The sequence below is a fragment of the Typopeltis vanoorti genome, chromosome 1 (genome assembly GCF_054136105.1).
Source record: "Typopeltis vanoorti isolate ZY-2024b chromosome 1, IOZ_Tvanoo_1.0, whole genome shotgun sequence".
In the NCBI taxonomy this organism is placed as follows: domain Eukaryota; kingdom Metazoa; phylum Arthropoda; class Arachnida; order Uropygi; family Thelyphonidae; genus Typopeltis; species Typopeltis vanoorti.
The window spans coordinates 447,492-466,951 of NC_143549.1; the positions used below are offsets into that span (position 1 = coordinate 447,492).

The 19,460-nt window shown below is 40.6% G+C and overlaps 1 protein-coding gene across 1 annotated transcript in view; it reads right to left on the reverse strand.

Moving 5' to 3' along the window:
• LOC150109746 (immunomodulatory peroxidase-like) overlaps positions 1 to 18,971 on the reverse strand; it is a 143,851-nt gene extending 124,880 nt beyond the window's left edge. Inside the window, exon 1 of the mRNA XM_090406347.1 lies at positions 18,821 to 18,971. Within this exon, the coding sequence (XP_090262473.1) occupies positions 18,821 to 18,837 (17 nt within the window). The 5' untranslated portion in view covers positions 18,838 to 18,971. The remainder of the gene's footprint in view (positions 1 to 18,820) is intronic.
• Positions 18,972 to 19,460: the final 489 nt, after the last annotated feature.

Here is a 19,460-nt window from a genome sequence, read left to right on the forward strand (position 1 = left end):
TTTAGTTCCTCAAGCAAATAAACAAGCAATACACAAATATTATACTTATTTAGTGCCAAAAGTATTCAACACACTACCTTTAACAATAAGAAATGAAACTAACCCAAACCAATACAAAACTCTAATATGAAAGAGTATTTATTTTCCCACAGAAATGAGGAAGCTCTGTTCAAAATAATTGTATAAATGATTGGTTTTTAGCATATTTGTATTCAAAGATCCAGTCTCAGGAGTAAAACGTAAAATTTAAATGCTATTTAACTGCTTTGTTTTATTTTGTTCCTAATTAATTGTTACGCAACTTTCTCTGTACGATGACATTTTATTTTATTTGCGAGTTTATTATGTAATTATATTATAATAATGTACATTATATGAATGCACATATGTCTATAGAATGAAAATGCATTACATAAATTTTTGCATATCGTAACCTGGATGAGCTGTTGCTCTTACGTTACACATAGGATTGTTCAACATTTTGTACTATTAGAGGAAGCTTACAAATAATAACTAAATTCCTTCTATTTCTAAATTATAACCTACAAAATCACGCCAAACTTGTGGCTGAAAAAAAAAAAAGTTATTCTGAAGAATGCGTTGGTTTAAGGGAACGCGTAACCCCCTTTGATCAAGTTTTTCCATTTCGGCAATAAGATTGACACGCTGAAGGGTAACCGCGGTGTTGCACTTTTCTCTTTACCAAGAACTTTGCTTTCAAGAACTGTGACAATCAAACGCGACTGATTGACGCGTCTTCTTTTCGCTGGTGAACACGAACTCAGCGGTGCCAATTTTATATGCTGCTATTAACAACAAAAATAAAATGACAGTTTTTATAATTCACAGCGAACCGCCGGAACGCAGAAAGATGCAACGATGACGTAAATAAACTGAGTTCACGAATAGTGCGTATCGGTTGATTCACAGAGCGTCAAATCGCTGAAAGCGTCGTAAGGCGGGGTATTACTGTAGAGTAATACCACATATATTAAAATATTCTGCAGTTACTGCTCCAGCGGTGATTGGAGGGGATGAAGACAGAAGATGGATAGAGAGTACAAGTCGCTGTATAACGTGTATAACCAAAGGGCCTTACTGGCTGCTATGAAGACAGAAGATGGATAGAGAGTACAAGTCGCTGTATAACGTGTATAACCAAAGGGCCTTACTGGCTGCTATGAAACGAAGAAACATACGCGATATCCTCACTACAAAATCATGATAAATCACTATTACGCGTAACAGAGACATTAATACTCGGGGGAGTATTATTTATTTAGTAATATTTTAGTATACTTTTAAATAAAGAGTTCAAGTATTTAGAAGAACAAACTGACGCAATAATACAAACTCACTTCTGCAGTACATTCTAACCCCCCCCCCCCTCTTATTCCCTCCCGCTTATTTTTTCCCCATCAGCTGCGATATGCCGTCGTCAGTTGTCGTGGTTTCATTGAAATACACTTCTCGTTTTTCTTTCGTTCGTTCCCTAAACTGCAGGCAACGCAGCAGCAGTCATGCTTCGATAATTCGCGAGAATATGTCCGCAGGGTGCTCTCGCTGCTCACTGACACGTGAACGAACTCCCTTCAGCAAAAGCCCCTCGGAATTCGCGTCTCGCGATCTCTTTTCATCCGTTCGCCACGGGAAAGGGGGGGGGGGGGGAAGAACGCAATTTCTCAGTGGGCCTGTCCGCACAGAAATAGCTTGCTTACGACCTTCTTTCATTTCTTTCTCTCCTCCTGCAAGCCGCACGATGAAAATGACGCGTCGCTCAGAGTGTCGACCCCAAACGAACCTCCCAACTCGCAACTGTGACGAAAACAAACAACAGCGAATTCGTTTCTCCCTCGGTTCATGCTCCACTTTGAGATTTCGGAAGAGGAGCTCGGCAATACGACGCTTTCACGGACGCGATACAAATGCGGAGAAGAAAAGGGATGAACAGCAGGAACGTGACTCACGACCACGGGCAGAGAGAGCCTTTCCTGTAACCCACTTTCCGCCGCACCAGCACTTGACCTAGCCCTGTCCGTGAATCTGGCCATACCTAATCCTCGAAACGAAGGTTCACCGAAATCGGATAGGTTCACTTTGTGTCCCCCGTAACAAATGCGCTCGGGATCACGAGGACCCACCCTCCATCTAAAGGTGAGCTGTCCTAACGGACTGCAACAACACGATAGCCTCCGTTCATCTGTGTCATTTCGTCAGCGGAAGCTACTTCGAGATTCCAGCGGACGAAGAACGTTTTTCTTCCTTCAACCCGTTGCACGACGGGATAGAAACTGCCATCGGCAAAAAAAAAGCAGCGAATTGCGACAGGACGTACTAGTGCCGTTGCACGCAAGCTGACGAACCTCACCTGCGTAGAGGCCGCAAGAAGAAGATCGAGTGCAGAAAAAGACTCGGAGATGATGGGGTTGTCTGCAGTTTGGGCGTCTGAGAGAGAGATGGGAGGGCGGAGAAACCTGAAACACTTCGACGAATGTTGAAATCTACGACTGCGTAAACTGAGAGGTCTTTCCCGACTATTGTTGAATAGCGGGAAACATAAAAATAAATAAATAAGAGAACTGAAGCCTGCAGTGAAAGTGGGTCAAAGGTGAAATAAACCGTTGTGCTGCAGGGCGATGAAGGACAACTAAAGACATCCGTGCCGCAGGGGAATTTTTATCTGCTGAAGAAGAAGAAAAAGACGTCTTGGAGGGGGAGAGCAAGAAAAAGTCAGACCGAAAATTCAACGTACAAAGGAGGAGGCCCAGCTCAGGGGTCGACAGGAATGAATCGAGGCAAAGGAAAACGACAAGTCAGGAAGTGTGCAGAGGGACACCACGCACGCGCCCCTCAGGATAAACTCGGGACGTACGTTGGGAAAACTTCCCGGGTGAGAGGTGAACACACACACGAGGCTGGGGAAGCTCGAGTGACACGGTTTCGGCCGTCACTGACTGATAACAGCGCGCGGAGGGTCGTGAGAGACTCGAACTCCAGTTTTCAGAAGGGAGTGGAGTGAGAATTACTGAGGGGTGAAGTTCTCTCGTTTTAATTAAGAACGTCTTGCAGTCGGCAGAAGGGCATGCGGAATGTAGCAGTGATGAATGTTTAGATTTTGTTTTATTTTATTTTATTTTATTTTTTATTTTTTTCCAGATCGCCGTGTTTCGTTTTCTTTCAACTGCATCGGCGAATGCCTCCAACATCGTTGCTGACACTTCCTAAGCACGATCACAAATAATCATCGTTACGCCGGTGTGGATATCGAGAACCCTCCACACACCCCCTTCATCAAACCGATGATAAGGATCGAAAGAAGAGCGACGCCTACGTCAGAGCTGCTGTTCGGGATTGAATCCCAAACAGCATCACGGGACGTCCTCACAGGGGACCAAGCATCGCCCCCGATCATCAGCGCATTTGTACAGCCAGGTTTTTGAGGGGGGGGGCTCGTGAAATGCAGACCTTGGCCGGAATAGAACCGATGCAGTGCTGTTTGCGAAAGCAAAAACCCATAAGGGCTTGTTTTCGCAGAACCGAAAAGGTCACTACGCAAGGCCACGAGACGGGAAGGCAATCTGAACGGAGAAAAGTTGGACAGGAATAAAACCTTCGGCAACAGTTTTCTCTCTCTGGAAATGCGTTCCGTGAGACCGGAATTTAAGGAAACGCCCCCCCCCCTTATGCGCAGATGAACCCTGCAAGGGAAGGGCTTTTCAAACCCTCAGAAGGAGAAAAAAAAACTTCCCTCCACACGTACGGACGTGCTAAAAACAGTCGCATCATCATTGTTTGTTGCGTGAAATCGCAACTGAAACGGAACACACCGAAATGTTTTTTCTTGCAATCCGTTTTTGTTGGACTGTTTTCGAACAGAATCGAACCGGTTATTTCCAGCAATATGTTAGTAAGTAGTGGCAGTTCCATCAAAAACGATCTTATAAATTATAAGCTGATTTCCCCTCTCCCACTTTTCTCTAAAATATTAGAAATTAGTAAAAAAAAAAAAATCCTGTTTGGATTCAGACATAAGCCAAGTACCGAAAAAACTGCTGAATGTTCACAAACTTAATTTATTCGCACAAACTTCAACATAAACTAACTTTAGCAATTTTTCTAGACGAATAGAAAGCTGTAAAAAAAAAACAGGCAAAAGACCATTTTAAATTTGATTCTCGAGGACTTTTTCCAAACCGTTTTCCAGCTGGTGCCCGACTTACTTGATTTCAGGCGTAGGCTTTCTTGTTTGTTTGTTTTTTTTAAGGAAACTCAGAATTTTACATCATATTCCCAGCAATTTAATAATGATGACCATAGTATTTACGCGATTTCAGATAATAATAATAATTTTTTTAAACATTTTACTGTTTCAAATAGATTATGTACATATAATGTAAAATTTAAGCAATAATGCTACATAATCTTTCATGAGATTCAAGATCAGATTCTAACTAATATTATTATAATTTGCATAATGTACAACAGATGTAACAGGATAGTTCATGTATTATGAGTGGCAATAATACCACAACTGGTATTATTACACACACACACACTTGGGGGGGGGGACAACTTCTGTGCTAAAATGATTCGATGCTGCTTATATATATATAATACTACATGTATTTTACAACATATAAATTAATAATAAGTATAATATAATAATAATAATAATTCAATATCAAAGTTTGTTATTATACAGCCTATTTGCATATACTATTGAAGCATTATTATTATATTTATTATCGCTACAAAAATTCAGTATACAAATTACTGAGCACATTTGTTTTTCATCACATAAATCAAACAGCAATAATAATATATAAATCCTTTATAATAATAATTATTTTTTTAACAGTGAATTTCATACAAATTTTACGTTTTTTGTATGATATGTTAATAATAGTTACTGTAGGTGTTACTATAGTAAGTAAGATGGTCATTTATAGTTTGCAACTAATAAGATTACATTTTTAACAGCATTTATAGGATAACGATAAGTTATTTTACAATTTTTGCTTTTAATGTGTTTAAGCGCTGTAACTACAACACTTCACTATGACAAATATACGGTTCGCAACACTTCTATCACTGCTAAATTATTATGTTTGAACAAGCCTTCATATTCGCTAGATTTTTTTTTTGTTATTTGTTTTGTTCGTTCTGTTTGTTAAAGATTTCTTGCACAAGATCTACTAAGTTGGCTTTTACAGTCTATAGACCGTTTTCTATTAGTATATTTAAAGAGTTGAAATTATAGGACTCACCTGTATTGATGATGATAATAATAATAATAATAATAATAATAATAATAATAATAATAGTGTGATCACTGGGTGCCAAGGGATTCCAGCACTCTTTTCCCGGATACTTTTAAAATCTTGTCTATTGAATATTGTCTGCTTAGAGATTTTCAAACAGTTAAGGCTGGGGAATAAAAAGCGTTAGAGCATTTATTTCTTTTACTTTTAGGGGTCTTGCTCTTAGTGTTAAAAGATGTTTAACATGTGGATCAAAAAGTGTAGGAAATCAAAAAAACGTTTTATACAAATGATTTCTCGAGGGTTCTGCATTTAAACCAATATTACTTTATAATCTCCATCAGCGATGCATTCATCGATCTTCGTTGCATAATCTGCCAGGGAAATGAAATTATGGTAAGCATTTAAGAATACTGGAAAACTGATTCCACTCTAATGAGATGCTGAAAAAAACGTGCTCAACAATGCAACACATGATTAGAAATATTTTTGAAATGGCATTCTTGAATAGCTACATGGTCGTTGATAATTCGTCAACGTTTTACACTTTGTCTACTAGTTTTCGTTTTACAGCTGTTATTAGGATTAAAAGCTAATGACCGCAAGATACCTGAAGAAAGACAAAAATGAACTCCTACTGGGGAAGAACCACTTTTAAAAACTATTAAATAATTCATCGATGAACTTCACTAGAGATGCTTTACCAAAATTGATAGCCTCCCCCCCCCCAAAAAAAGCGCCCATTATATGTAACAGTTTTTCTGTGCAAGAATTCGAAACTGCATTAAAAACCTAAAAGTACGATAAAGCACCGCCATTGGATGGTATAACAGCAGAAGCTGTTAAACTTGGAGGAAATGAGCTTTGGAAACAACTGTTAAATATGGCAATGGTTATGAGGCAGTGTGGAGGTGGAGAGGAAGACGTGTTTAGTTGGATGTTTCTATAGGCCTGGGAATGTGGAAGGTGGTGATGAAGAAATGTATAAACAACTTGGATTAGCGAACAAAGGAAGGGTAATTATTATGGATGATTTTAATTATGGCGGTGTATATATTGGAATGAAGAGATAGCATTTGGGAATAAGGAAAGTTAATTTCTCGCGTTCAACTATCTCAGGCAGCATGCAAAGAAAGGCACACGAGGATCAAGAGTTCTAGATCTCATCATTTCATCAGAGGATGTAATTGTTAGAGGGGTTTCACATTTTCCTCCAGTTAGTGAAAGTGATCCTGAAGTAATCACCTGTGTTGTGGCTGGTCATATGCAGGCTTTTGCGAGGGAAGGATATATGGGGAATTATAAGACTGGTGATTATGACAAGCTTAAGAGACAACTTAGAGCTATAACATGGAGCGAGGAGTTGAGTGATAAGGAAATAAATGCTGCATGGGAACGTACAAAGAAATACATAACAGCCTCAATGTACGAATGTATCCCAAAGGCCAAAAGTCTGAATAAGGTTGGTGAAAATGGATGAATGTGGAGCTTAAGCATGAAATCTGGAAAAAGAAAGTCCTTTGGAGGAAGTACTTTCTTTTAATTCTTTTACTTCTTTTAGATGAATAATGGTAATCAGTCACATGAAGAATATAAAGAACAAGCCAGGAGAGTGACTCAGTTAGTAAGGAAAACAAATTAGAGTATGAGCAGGAATTGGTAAATCAGGCTAAGAAAAACCCAAGAGAGTTTTTTTAGATATACGGCAAGTAGAAGGAAGAATGATCGTGGAAAGATAAAGTTAAGGGTTGAAAGTGGTAGAATGGTAACCGCTGCAGAAGACATTGTTGAGGAACAATGTATAGATCATAAGTGTAGAGGACATAGGAGAGGATGGCTTAATTGTGAGTGAGCAGGAGGTATTTGAGAAAATAAATAACCTTGATGTTAATAAGATGATAGGATTTGATGAAATATCACCACGCATCTTAAGAGAATGTTCCAGGGAACTGGCAGTAGCATTGGCATGCCTACTTAACAAGAGTTTTGCAACAGCACAGGTTCCAAGGGAGTGGAAGGAGGGTAAAATTGTTCCACTGCATAAAGGTAGTGATAAGGCTGTAGCTTCAAATTATAGTCCGGTCTGCATATTTGGAGTTGCGGTGAAGGTCCTGGAGAGATTGGTGAGATGTAGGATACAGAAATGGGTTGATAACAGCAGTATTCTCTGTGGTTATCAGCACGGGTTTGTTAAGGGGACATCATGTTTCACTAACTTACTCATGTACTATAACAAGGGGACAAATACCTTAGACTACTTTGATTTTGCAAAGGCTTTTGATAGACTGACACATGACAAGCTCTTAATTAAATTGAAAGAGATGGGATTGGATAACAGACTTCTGTATTGGATCAGTGACTGGGTGTCAGATAGGTATCAGAAAGTTGTATATGAGGGTGCAGTATCTCGAAAGAGAAAGGTCACCAGTGGTGTGTCACGGGGGTTAGTTTGGGGGCCACTGTTGTTCAATTTGTATGTTAATGATATTGGGTTTGGTTTAACTAGCGATATCCGGCTGTTTGCAGATGATGCAAAACTGGGGAGAGCAATGCACAGTCAGGCTGATGTTAATGCGTTACAAGAGGACTTGAATAGATTGCATGAAAGGGCAGGTAAGTTGAACTATCAGTTCAATGTTGCAAGGTGTAAGGTTTTGAGATTTGGTTAACAACGATGGGATGCCAAGTATACACTTGGTGGAGAAACTTAAACAGAAATAGATGAGATGAGAGATCGAGGAGTGATGGTGGACAAGGACCTGAAATTCAGGGGCCACATTGCACAAGTTGTGAAGACATCACATCGAATAATGGCAATGATGCGGAGAACCCTGACATGCAGAAATAGAGAAGTTATGATTCCATTATATAAGGCCTTGATCAGGCCTCATATGGATTATTGTGCACAGATTTGGTCTCTGGGTTTTCATGGTGACGAGGATGTGTTGGAAAGGGCACAGAGAAGATTCACAAAGATGGTCAGTGGTCTTTGGAATGTGGAGTACCAGGACATATTGAGAGAATGTAAGTTGCAGAGCCTCGTGAATAGTAGGAAGGGGGGAGGATATGATTGAGACATATAAACTGGTCAGGGGTTGTTATCGGATCGACATGAAAGAGATTTTTCATAGAATGGGAGAGGGAGGAATAGAACAAGAGGTCATTGCTGGCAACTGTATATGGAGGATGTGAGCAGAGGAGTGAGAAACAGGTTCTTTGCATGGAGGGTTGTATGGTGAGTGGAATGCATTGCCTGAGTGTGTTGTGGATGTGGGCACATTGAATCAGTTTAAGGAGCGGGTGGATGAGCATTGTATGCAATAGTGATGAGTACCTCCTACGATGAGTCTCTGACTCCATGGAGGTCAAATGTTGATAATAATAATAATAATAATAATAATAATAATATCTTTTATACAGCTCTAGCTACATCCAACATTCCATCACAATGGAGAGAAGACCCAATAATGCCAATACCAAAAAAAAAAAAAAGCAATCTGAACAATCGGCAAAATTACCAGTGAATCACACGACTTCCTATCACACTGAAAATCTATAATAAGAGGATGCTTCTAAACCGAGATGAACCATACGTAACATCCTATTCTACTCGAAAATCAAATCTTGAAAAGCGAAAGCACTTTTGAGCACATCCACTGTTTTAGAAGGTTGCTGGAAGGAGCAAGAGATAAAAAAATATTCGCTTGATCTTAAATTTCATAGATTTCCCAAAAGGCTTCGATTCAATCAATGGACAAAGGGTGTTCGAAATTATCGCATGCCCTTGAAAATAATCAGAGCGAAGGCAGAACCGGATCAGAATTGTCAGGCAAGAGTAATGATTAGTGAAGAGATGGAGTTCTTCAGGAAGACTCTTTGGCACCATCTTTATTATTACTCTTGACTGCGCATGCAGACTCACAGAAAATGGGAACGGAATAACTCTCAAGGGTTCAGCAAGACATACCCACTTAAGCAGTCCTTGTTTCGCAGATGATGTTGTACTGATTGAATCGAATATTCAGACTGCCCAAAGCCACTTAAATAATTTATGTAAAAATGCAGCACTGTTCGGGTTTGTAGTGAACAGCAGTAAAACTAAACTCCCTAAGAACAGATCAAAAGGAAATATTCAGCTAAATCACCACGTTCTTCAAGAAGCAAATGATTTTCAGTGCATTGGTACTCTAATAGGCATAGTGAAAAGAAAACAAAGCTCTTCAATTCCGTAAAAGACAAACTAATACCTGGAAATCCAATCTCACCAACAGAAATACCTCACTCCATCTGTCCAAAGCCACTAGTCAAGCCATATTTCCGTTTTGAGGGAAACGTGTGCCATATTATTATAACTTATCTACACGTGAATAGAATAATATAAGCACGTAAACAATAATAATTAAAATATCAAATTTTATCTACACGTAAACACAAGGTAAAGTGTTATTTATTACCAAATATTTCCGTGTGAAATTAAAAACTATCTTACTATCGTACAAGGCAGAATGCAAAGAATTGATTAATTCGAAACAGAACGAGCCGCGTGATGTTAAATCGCTAACAGCGTTCACTGAAGAAAAGGTCAATGCTATAAGCGATTGTAAAATTTATTTTATCATCCAAAAGAATTTAATTTATAATATCAGATCATTAGATAGATGTAGTATCCAGATGGTTTCTTCTGACCTTCTGTCTTTGTAAATATCATTATTGACCTTAATTTAAAAAAAAAAAAAATATTATTTGGATCAAACTTTCCCATACTTTTGGCAAGGATAGGCGGTCATTCCGATTCAAATTAGAGCGATGAAGTAAGGCCTCAGCACTCTCCATAAATAGGCGTTCGAATTTAGGTAGACCTTAGTTTTAGGGCCTACCTAAGATCCATAAGAATCCTCTCCGTCCGATTGTAGACTGCATTGATGCCGCATTGCCAAATATTTAGCAAACCTACCGAAATCACATACAGGCAAATCTCGTTCTTTAAAAAAAAAAAATAGTCAGATTTCTTAGACAAATTAAAAATGTCTCCTTACAACCCACTGATCTTATGGTGAGAGAATCCCTATTCACCAACGTACCTCTCAAAAAGACTTTACTTGCTGAAATATCCCCACAAGATAGAGAATAAAAGTGTTCGAATTCGTGATGCATTTCATTTGTCGAAACAAATCTACAACCAGTAGAACGAACTGTTATTTATTGCATGTAGAAGACCTCCTTTTTCATCCATACACCCTCAACCTTCCTTTTGGGCTAGATACATAGACGACATTTTTGCAGTGTGGCCTCGCAACAGAGATTCCTCACAATATCTATATCGTGAGGTAATATAGATACCTCACGATATAGATAACGTAGATAATATAAATACTTTACTACCTCGTATCAAATTCGTTATGGAAATTGAAAGAGACAACAAATTATAATTTTTAGACATTCTTCTCATCCGCTCACCATCAGGTAATTTAGTAATAACGTCAGTTTATAGAAAACCCAATTTCACTGGATGTTACATTCTTCAACGATCTGCACATCATCCTTCTCAAAAGACGGGAATCATAAAGTGTTTAATCCGACGAGCAAAGACTAATTGTTCAACTCCCCACCATTTGCAGGAATACTATTAAACAGTACAGAAACTAAATGGCTTCTCCGAAAGGACTACACAGCGTCTGTTTGCATCCTACAAACCTAAACAACAAAGAATCAATTCGTCGGGTTCCAACTCCGTACAGCTCCAGCATTTCAAGAATTCCGAAGAAACGTGATTAGTAACTACTTATATTCCCAGTAATAGACTATCCACGTATTTCCCATCCTCTAAAGATAATAGCTCGACTCTTCCTGGTGTATACCAAGTTCCATGTGACTGCCATCTTTCTTACTTTGGACAACAGGACGCTCTATTAAAACAAAAGAATACAAGATCATCGATCTAATATTCTTCACAACAAATCCTATTAGTCTGGAATGGCGCAGCACGGAACAGAGACAAACCACGACATTCTCTGGTCTGAAACACACCTTCTACACAGATGTCGATATAAATTCGAATGCCTATTTAAAGAGAGTGCCTTATTTCACGACCCTAACTTGAATCGGATAACTGCCTATCCAATATGGGAATGGTTGATCCCAATAACATTTTAGACATTCGACCGTCATCTGCGTTCAGTGTCCTTGTTCGGTATTACAACGAACACAGAGAAAGACCAAGGAAACCGTTTTGGCAATACATAAGCAAGCTTCTTTTTGATGGTGAGGCTCATACTTTGACTTTGCTCCACGGGTTTTTGTCAAGTGAATGTCTTCTATGCGATGAAACTGATTGACTCGACTGAGAAACCTATTTTTGAAGCAGATTAAATGACTAAAAGCTGAAAGATAAAAATAGAAACATAATAAAAAAAATAAAAACAAATAAAATTGAAAATAAATATATAAAAAAATAGAAAAAATAAAATAAAATAGAAACATAATAAGAAAAATATTTTATTTAGAATAAAATAGTGTTTCTATTTTTATATCTCGGCTTATAGTCATTTAATCTGTTGCGAACATACGCACACACGGTGTATATTTGTCTGCCTCTTCTGATATCGTTCCCTTCAGCCTTCTTTTGTATTTGAATTTCTCTTTGTAACCGGTATGATCTCCGTTTCACCTTCTGTTTATTTTTGAAAGAGCAACTCAAAAAATGGATTTCGATCAGATCACCTGCGCTGCGGTGCGAAAAGTTTCAAAATCCCGGTTTTGAAAAGAGAGTTCTCACTGCGCAAAACCCTCTTTTTTAGTCGAGTGTTCCGTCGCCTTTGGGGACATTTTTTTTTTTTTATGTATTCCCCGCACCCGAATTTTGGATGGACGGCGCCCTCCTCACCAGACGCTTTCACTGAAATACTGCACGAAAAGTTGGACAGTAGAATGAAAGAAACGGAGCAGTGACTGCGGGGGTGCCTAGTGAAAGCGGAGAGGGCAAGGAAATTGATTTCGCGGGAGGGGCGTTTGAAAGCGAAAGTGTCTATCGGGAAGAAAACATTTCGCTCCTAAAGGAGGGAGGGAGGCTTCGAGTGAAACGGATGTTTAAACGGTACTTCCCAGTCACCTCGTGACCCGACGTGCGTGGGCAGCAGCACCCCCGCCCGAAAGTGGAACACTTCGTGTGAGATGTCGGCAGCGATCTCGTGTTGGCCAACGTTTATCGCAGTTGCACGAGGCATCTGTCCTCCTCCGGGATCAGCGCCAGTTAATGACATCCGGCTGGCCCCGTGCGATATCTCCGCTGCGCCCCAGTGGTCTGTAAGCACGGATCCTTGACTTTATCGGGGCGATTGAACAGCGCGTGCCAGTTCACACCGGCGGGTGAAACTTTTCTCATTTAGCTTGAATTAAGTTCTCTTTTTTTTTTTTTTTTTTTCGTTTTCGCCCAAAGAACGATCATCCGCCCGTGTCGCAAGTAATCTCCGGCGTCTTCATTAAAACCTAATTGACTTGCAAATGGAGTCGAGAAACGCTGTGCATTCGTTCATTTCTAAAGGAAATGGAGCGAGTGACGTTTCCCTCGATCAAACAATCGCAAACTCTTTCTCCTCCTCCTCCCCCCGTCACTCTGTTGAACAATCGGTTGACCGCAACCGTATTGTTGACACTCTTCTTACGACATCGCCTCCTTCTCCTCCCCATCCCGGCAGCCTAACTGATGGCAATCCGACACTTCGAAACTGTCCCCTATCGGTAGATTGTGTCAATCTCTTTACGCAGCGTCCGATGAATGAAAAATAAATACTCCCCCTCCCCCCATTGCGATCACTTCATCTCATTGCAATGCAAGAACACTTTCTTGAATCTGGTCACGAGGTTGAGCACAGCACGTCGATGGAAACCGAGAAGGACCCTTCCCCCTCCAACCTCGACTGGACTGTCACTGAAAACTCGTGTGACTTTGAACTCAGTCGCCTCCTTCGCCTTTTACTCCAAGTGCGAACAGAAACTTCTCCTAAATTGTTTTATTTCCTTCCAAATTATTCTCAAGCTTTCTCTCTTCGTTTTTTTCCCGTTTCTTTTTCTTCATTTTCGTAATTTTTTCTCTTCATTTCCTTTTTCGGAACATTCTAGAAGTTGCTCCGAAGAGACGGAGCAGCAAACGCGGGCAAAAAAGTTCTTTCAGAGCTCCAAACATCCCCTTCGCTGTCCTTTCCTTCCTCACTGGTTGCTGCTCAAGTGCATTCGTAAATGTAAGCCAATTTACATTATGAAATATAAACAGGTGGGATGGGGGGGCGAGAAATCCCAACTAAAACCTCCCTCGGTTTCGGCGCAAAATATGGTAATTCACTTTTTCGATATACCACGCGAACATGTTCTTGAATTACCACGTGACATTGATCCCCACGAAACGTTATCCATTCGCAGCCCGTTAATTGCGGTTTGTGTGATGAGGCAACAGGGAGCCCCCCCCTCATATGTTGCTCTCACCATGAAAGGTAATTTGCAAACCTATACTACATTTTATACCGCGCGTGGGCCAATTTTTTATTTCATATTTTTTATCCATTTTTATGTTTTAATCTATTTCTTACCTGGTCCGGAAGCTCTGCTCCAGAGACCAAACACCGTCAAGCCCCCGATAAGGCGGTCCCACACCGGGTCAGGTAGTCACTGCTCGAGAAAACAAATATTTCAAACCACTCAAATAATACCAAACGGAGCAGTCTGACAAGAAGGTTAAAAGAGATCGGCAAATGGGGTCCGGACCCACAGACCGCAGAATAGAAAGGGTATCGAAATGGTTAACGAGTCCACGGCAAGAATGCTCCAATCCCGCCATGGGCAAAGGGCGTTTGTGGTTGTCTTTAGGTGGGAGATGAATGTCATGCCCCCCCGCTTATTGGAGGCTTAGACTGAGTTGAACAAATTCCATGTTGGGTCTACAGAGCAGGGCTTACGGACTATGCAAAAAAATAACAATAAATAAATAAACAATAGCAAAAAATAATAAAAATGAATATCCTCCTCCCTCCCCTATGCGGTACTAAGGTAGTGCAGGGTCCGTGGAAGTCACGTAAAGACCTTTCTAAAATATCTCAGAATGATTCTCAAACGTTTTAAATATGCTGAAAAGGAAACGAATTTAAACATTCTTAGATATTAAAAAACGTTTAATTTTCTTAACCAAAAAGCTCTGCAATGACTTTTAATGGGATTATATTGATCAAGTGCATATAATAAACAACTATGTTATACCAACTAGTTTCACCAACTAAGGCTGTTGGTATCTTCAGGGTACATAACTGACGTAAGGCAATAAAAAGTAAAAAAAACTGTTACAAACCATAATCAACCGATTCCAATTATATTAAACAAAGAACAGAGCGCGTACAATACACGCATAGAGCGCGCATGATCTCACTTGTTATTTAGAAACGTTCTATACTTGGCACTGTAATTCAGTTCTGTCGAGTTGAGAGATCTAATAAGGGTCTTCCAGATCACGGGTAAGATTAGTCCTTGGTTCCTGTTAAGGTTTTGTATACATCGGGCAACTGTTGTGGCCTCCTTAAAAATTCGGGAGCGGAAGTCCTCCTGTATGTAAGAAATTGTGCTTCTATCCCACTCTATGGTATGGTATACCATACCATACCATACCATACCATACCACTCTATGGTATGGTTCGTTCTTGAGAAATGAAAAGCTAACCTCGATTTGATTTTTCTTCTCTGTTATTATTGACGTCACCTATGTGTTCTTTTTGCCTAATTTCAAGGCTCCTTGAAGTTTGGCCGATGTAATTCAAGCCACACGAGCATGGTATGTTATAAACTCCAGCATATTTGGAGAAAGGATGGCTATCTTTTGGAGATCTTAAGAATTGTCTAATCGTTTCTGTGGGTTTAAAGGCCACTCTCATTTTATGTGGTCTAAGGAGTCTAGCAACCTTATTGGAAACTGTCCCCACGTATGGAATGACGATGGTAGAAATATAACGTACATCATCTTGTTGTCTTTGTCGGGGTTCAGGGAAAAGTATCTTGTGGATGAGTCTTCGAGGAAATCCATTCATGGTAAGGTTGGTGGATATCAGGGATAGTTCTTCCTGGAGGTGTTGTTGATCTGTTGTAAGGAGAGAGGCACGCTTCTTCAACATGTGTACAATACTAAGTTTCTGAGAAATGTGGTGGCAGGAAGTGAAATGTAAGGGACAGTTTCCAATAAGATTGCTAGACTTCTTAGACCACATAAAATAACACATAGGTGAAGGCAATAATAGCAGAAGAAAAATCGGGGTTAGCTTTTAATTTCTCAAGAACGAACCATGCCATAGAGTGGGATAGAAGCACAATTCCTTACAATTTCCTCACAATTCCCGAATTTTTAAAGAGGCACAGTTTCCCGCTGTATACAAAACCTTAACAGGAACCAAGGACTAATCTTGCCCGTGATCTGGAAGACCCTTATCAGATCCTTCAACTCGCCAGAACTGAATTACGGTGCCAAGTATAGAACGTTTCTAAATAACAACAAGTGAGATCATGCACGTTCTATGCATGTATTGTACGCGCTCTGTTCTTTGTTTAATATAATAGGAATCGGTTGATTATGGTTTGTAACAGTTTTTTTACTTTTTAGTGCCTTACATCAGTTATGTACCCTGAAGATACCAACAGTTGGCATCTTCAGGGTACATAAGTACTTACAGCCTGAGTTGGCGAAACTAGTTGGTATAACTTAGTTGTTTGTTATATGCACTTGATCAATATAATCCCATTAAAAGTCATTCTTCGATGTTTGCTTTTATAGGTCCACTACTTTTTCATATAAAAAGAAAAACGAAAGAAGACGATCGCTTAGTGATTCCAAGTCACTTAAATTCTAGAGCTCGAAATCTTCAGTGAGTTTCACATATCGGCGGGAAATGAAATCTATTCAAAGAAATATAAAATTTCCATCAAATTCTATTAACTTTCTACAGAAACCAGGCTTGTTTGTTTAGGATTATAAATGAGGATGTGCAAGTTTGGCAATAAATATTCCGTTAGCATAGAAGAAACCCATAAACTTGCAGGGGAAAAAAAAGGTTTGAAAAAATCGATGCTATTTGGATTTGCCAGAACGTGAACAATTAAAATAAAACATGAATAATTAAAAACACACTTAAATTTTCAAACTAAAATGGAAAAAGAAATTCGTTATTGAGAGAGAGAGTGAGAGAGAGTTCGCTCCAGCCATTTTTCAAATCTTGATATTAAATCAATTAAGCATTGCTGACATTCTCTGTCTTGTTCCGACGAAAGAAAATTCGATCTAGGTACTACTGGTCATGGAGGAGAGAGTGATGAATAAAGTCTTTACCACGATTGGAGAAGAACCTCGGTATTCAAAATGTCATTGGATCACACCGTAATGGGAAGTGGGTCTCTGAACGGAGGAATGAGATCGTAATCCAACGGCAGAGCAAAGATTTTGAACTTTTTCGATTCCATTGATCGAGAGCTTCTTTTCTTTAATTAAACAGGTTTTGAAAGCAGTTCAAAGCACGTAAGAATGAGGTTTTGGCAAAGACCAATAATATTCACCTATCGATTAGGAAAATAAGATGAAAAAATACGAAGACTGAAAGGGAGATTAATGAGAAAAAACTGAAGGATCGTTTAAAAAAGGAAATCATGAAAGAGTTAATAAAAGAAAGTGCACAAAAGAATTACGAAATAGGGAAGTGTATTTCGGACACCGAAACAGAAGAGACCTACGGGGTTGAAAAGGAATGCCAAGATTTGTCTTAATTTGCAAAACAGCGGCCTTCACCGAGGACCAGCATTCTTTCACAGCGAACAGCGAGGATTTGTAATTCGGGAAATATTTAGAACACACTGAATGGATGGGTAGCCCGTGACGTTACGGCCGTCGTCGTTTCTGTCGAAAGAAAACAACTGAACCCCTTCGGAAAGGATTGCGAGAAGACACGGAGTGTGCTTCGTAGCCTCGCTAGGCAGTGGTACCGTCAAGGCCATCATCCAAAAAGAACTCACGCTTGTTCGCATTCTTCGCCGCTGTTCATTCACGCGAAGGTTTGCCCTGCCGCAACGAATTTTACGATGGTTGACACAGCGTCGAAGTGTGACCACAGACGGTAAACCCGCAATCGTTCTTAAAGCGCGATTCGCCACTCGGTGCCTTGTCCCACTTCCGACACTCAGCAGTTGATTGTCATAACAATCAGTACGGCTGCTTTCCGTAAAACCTTTTGCCACGCTTTCCCCCCCCCCCACCAGCCTTCCCAATTTCAGCTCTGCATTCTCCACGAAACCTCCCCCGAGCAGAATAAACCTTTTTGTTTATCCAATTCACGTTGAAGTCTCAAAACGTCAGTCCGTTCACAATAAGGCCGTCGCCGGCTGCGGTATTTAGTGACTTGTATTCGTTGGTCCTCTCTACGATACGGAATCCCCTCGTCTTTGTTTTTTCTGTTTTCCTCACAAAACTGTCAGTACACAGTGGTAGATGGAAAGTGCGGGTTGGCACCCACCCCCACCCACAAAGAAACGAAATCCAAAACGAAAGAGACCGCAGATTGAGTTAGCCTGCAAGCAATGGACTCGAAAGAACATTCACACGACACGCACACATCTCTTCGCACGTTGTTCGTGACACATTCGTGGGGTGGCGCTCCATGGGTTTAGGAGGTTTTTCAACTGTCCTGACGAAATGAGCAGTGCTTTCGACTTTGTGGGACGAGGAGATGCTCCAGGGAAAGGACTTGGCGGGCAACAGCCATTCTGAAGTCACCTCCAGCTTTCGTGGGTTGAGCGAAATACCCGTTCTTCGATCGATCGCGCTTAAGACTCTCGGATTTCTTCTCACGAAGAAGGATGTGCTTCAGTGTGGGGGCTGTTGCCAGAGGGGCAGTCTGCCACAGCGCACTCCTGCCTGCAGCGTAGAAGCGCTGGTGTCACAGTGCGTGGTGTGAAGATTTCCTTAGCTTAAACTAGGACATCGGAAAAAGAGCACGAACTTCGTAGATGGACTCTGCAGAATCCCGTGGTGAAGTTTCCAAAACTGCTCTTATCAAGATCTGGTGGAAATGGTGCATAGAGAGTGGCATCTGTAATTGAGGGAAAGGCCCAGCGACTGTTTTGCAACATTCGGGAGGACGCACACGTTGGGCAACATTCTGCAGTATCTCACGTTTTACTGCACGCGCCATTTAACCAGCATACGAAAGATTACAGACGTTCTGCAAAGCATTGGTCAGCTGGAAAGGATTTACACAGAATCGATTCTTGTCAATGCACACTTTACGTCCCGGATGGGATTCTCCAACGAATGCATCCTTTCGATAACAACCAGCTGGCATCATGTTTAAATATTACGCGATGATGAAATCCAACAATTACTTCGAACTGACAATTTTCGAAACCAGAACACCTACGTGTCTCGCAATATTTAAAACATCGCGTTAATCTCTCATGAGGTTTTGTGATTATGCTGAAATTGGGATGAACCTACGAGCTTGCTTAATATTACCACCTAAAAATTTAGAGATATTTTGCGAGCTTACCTGTTCTCCCAGAGCATCGTAAATCCCAAAATAAGAGTGGAAAGTAAGGTTAAGGTTCTGTTGGCGAAACATAACCCACCTAATTCAGAAGAGTGATTCAGATTGCAGCGGGAACTTCCTCAGTCCGTAGCTCAAGGTAACGCATCGTCTTACGCGGCATATGAAACTGACCTTGAAGACCAGACGGGTAAGTTGCAGCTCTCTGCGGTTTCCAACAGAAGTGCAAACGGTTCCATTTACGAAACGCAAGGGTGTTCTGTTGCGATATTCGGTGTTCTCTTTCGCGTTACACGATTGCTCGCATTTTGCGATTTGTAGAAAAGAAAAGAAATTCGATGAGCGACACCAGGAAGCGAATGCAAGCAAGATGATCCGTAACGAGAGCGTTGGGAACTGCATTTGTGGGGACTATCGAGCAAAACAGAAGGGGGGGGGGGGCATTATCTAGCGTCCTCTCCTCTGAATACAATGGAAGATGGGAAGGAGACTTCCTCGCGCCGCTGTGGCAGAAAAGCGTTTCGAGATTGAGAATTTTGCGAGCAGCCCTCAGAGGAAACGCGAATGAGAAAAACTAGTTGCGTTGATGCCGACGAGGGGGAACGCGCGATACGTTAAAGCCGAGATTACAGGTTAAAGCCGC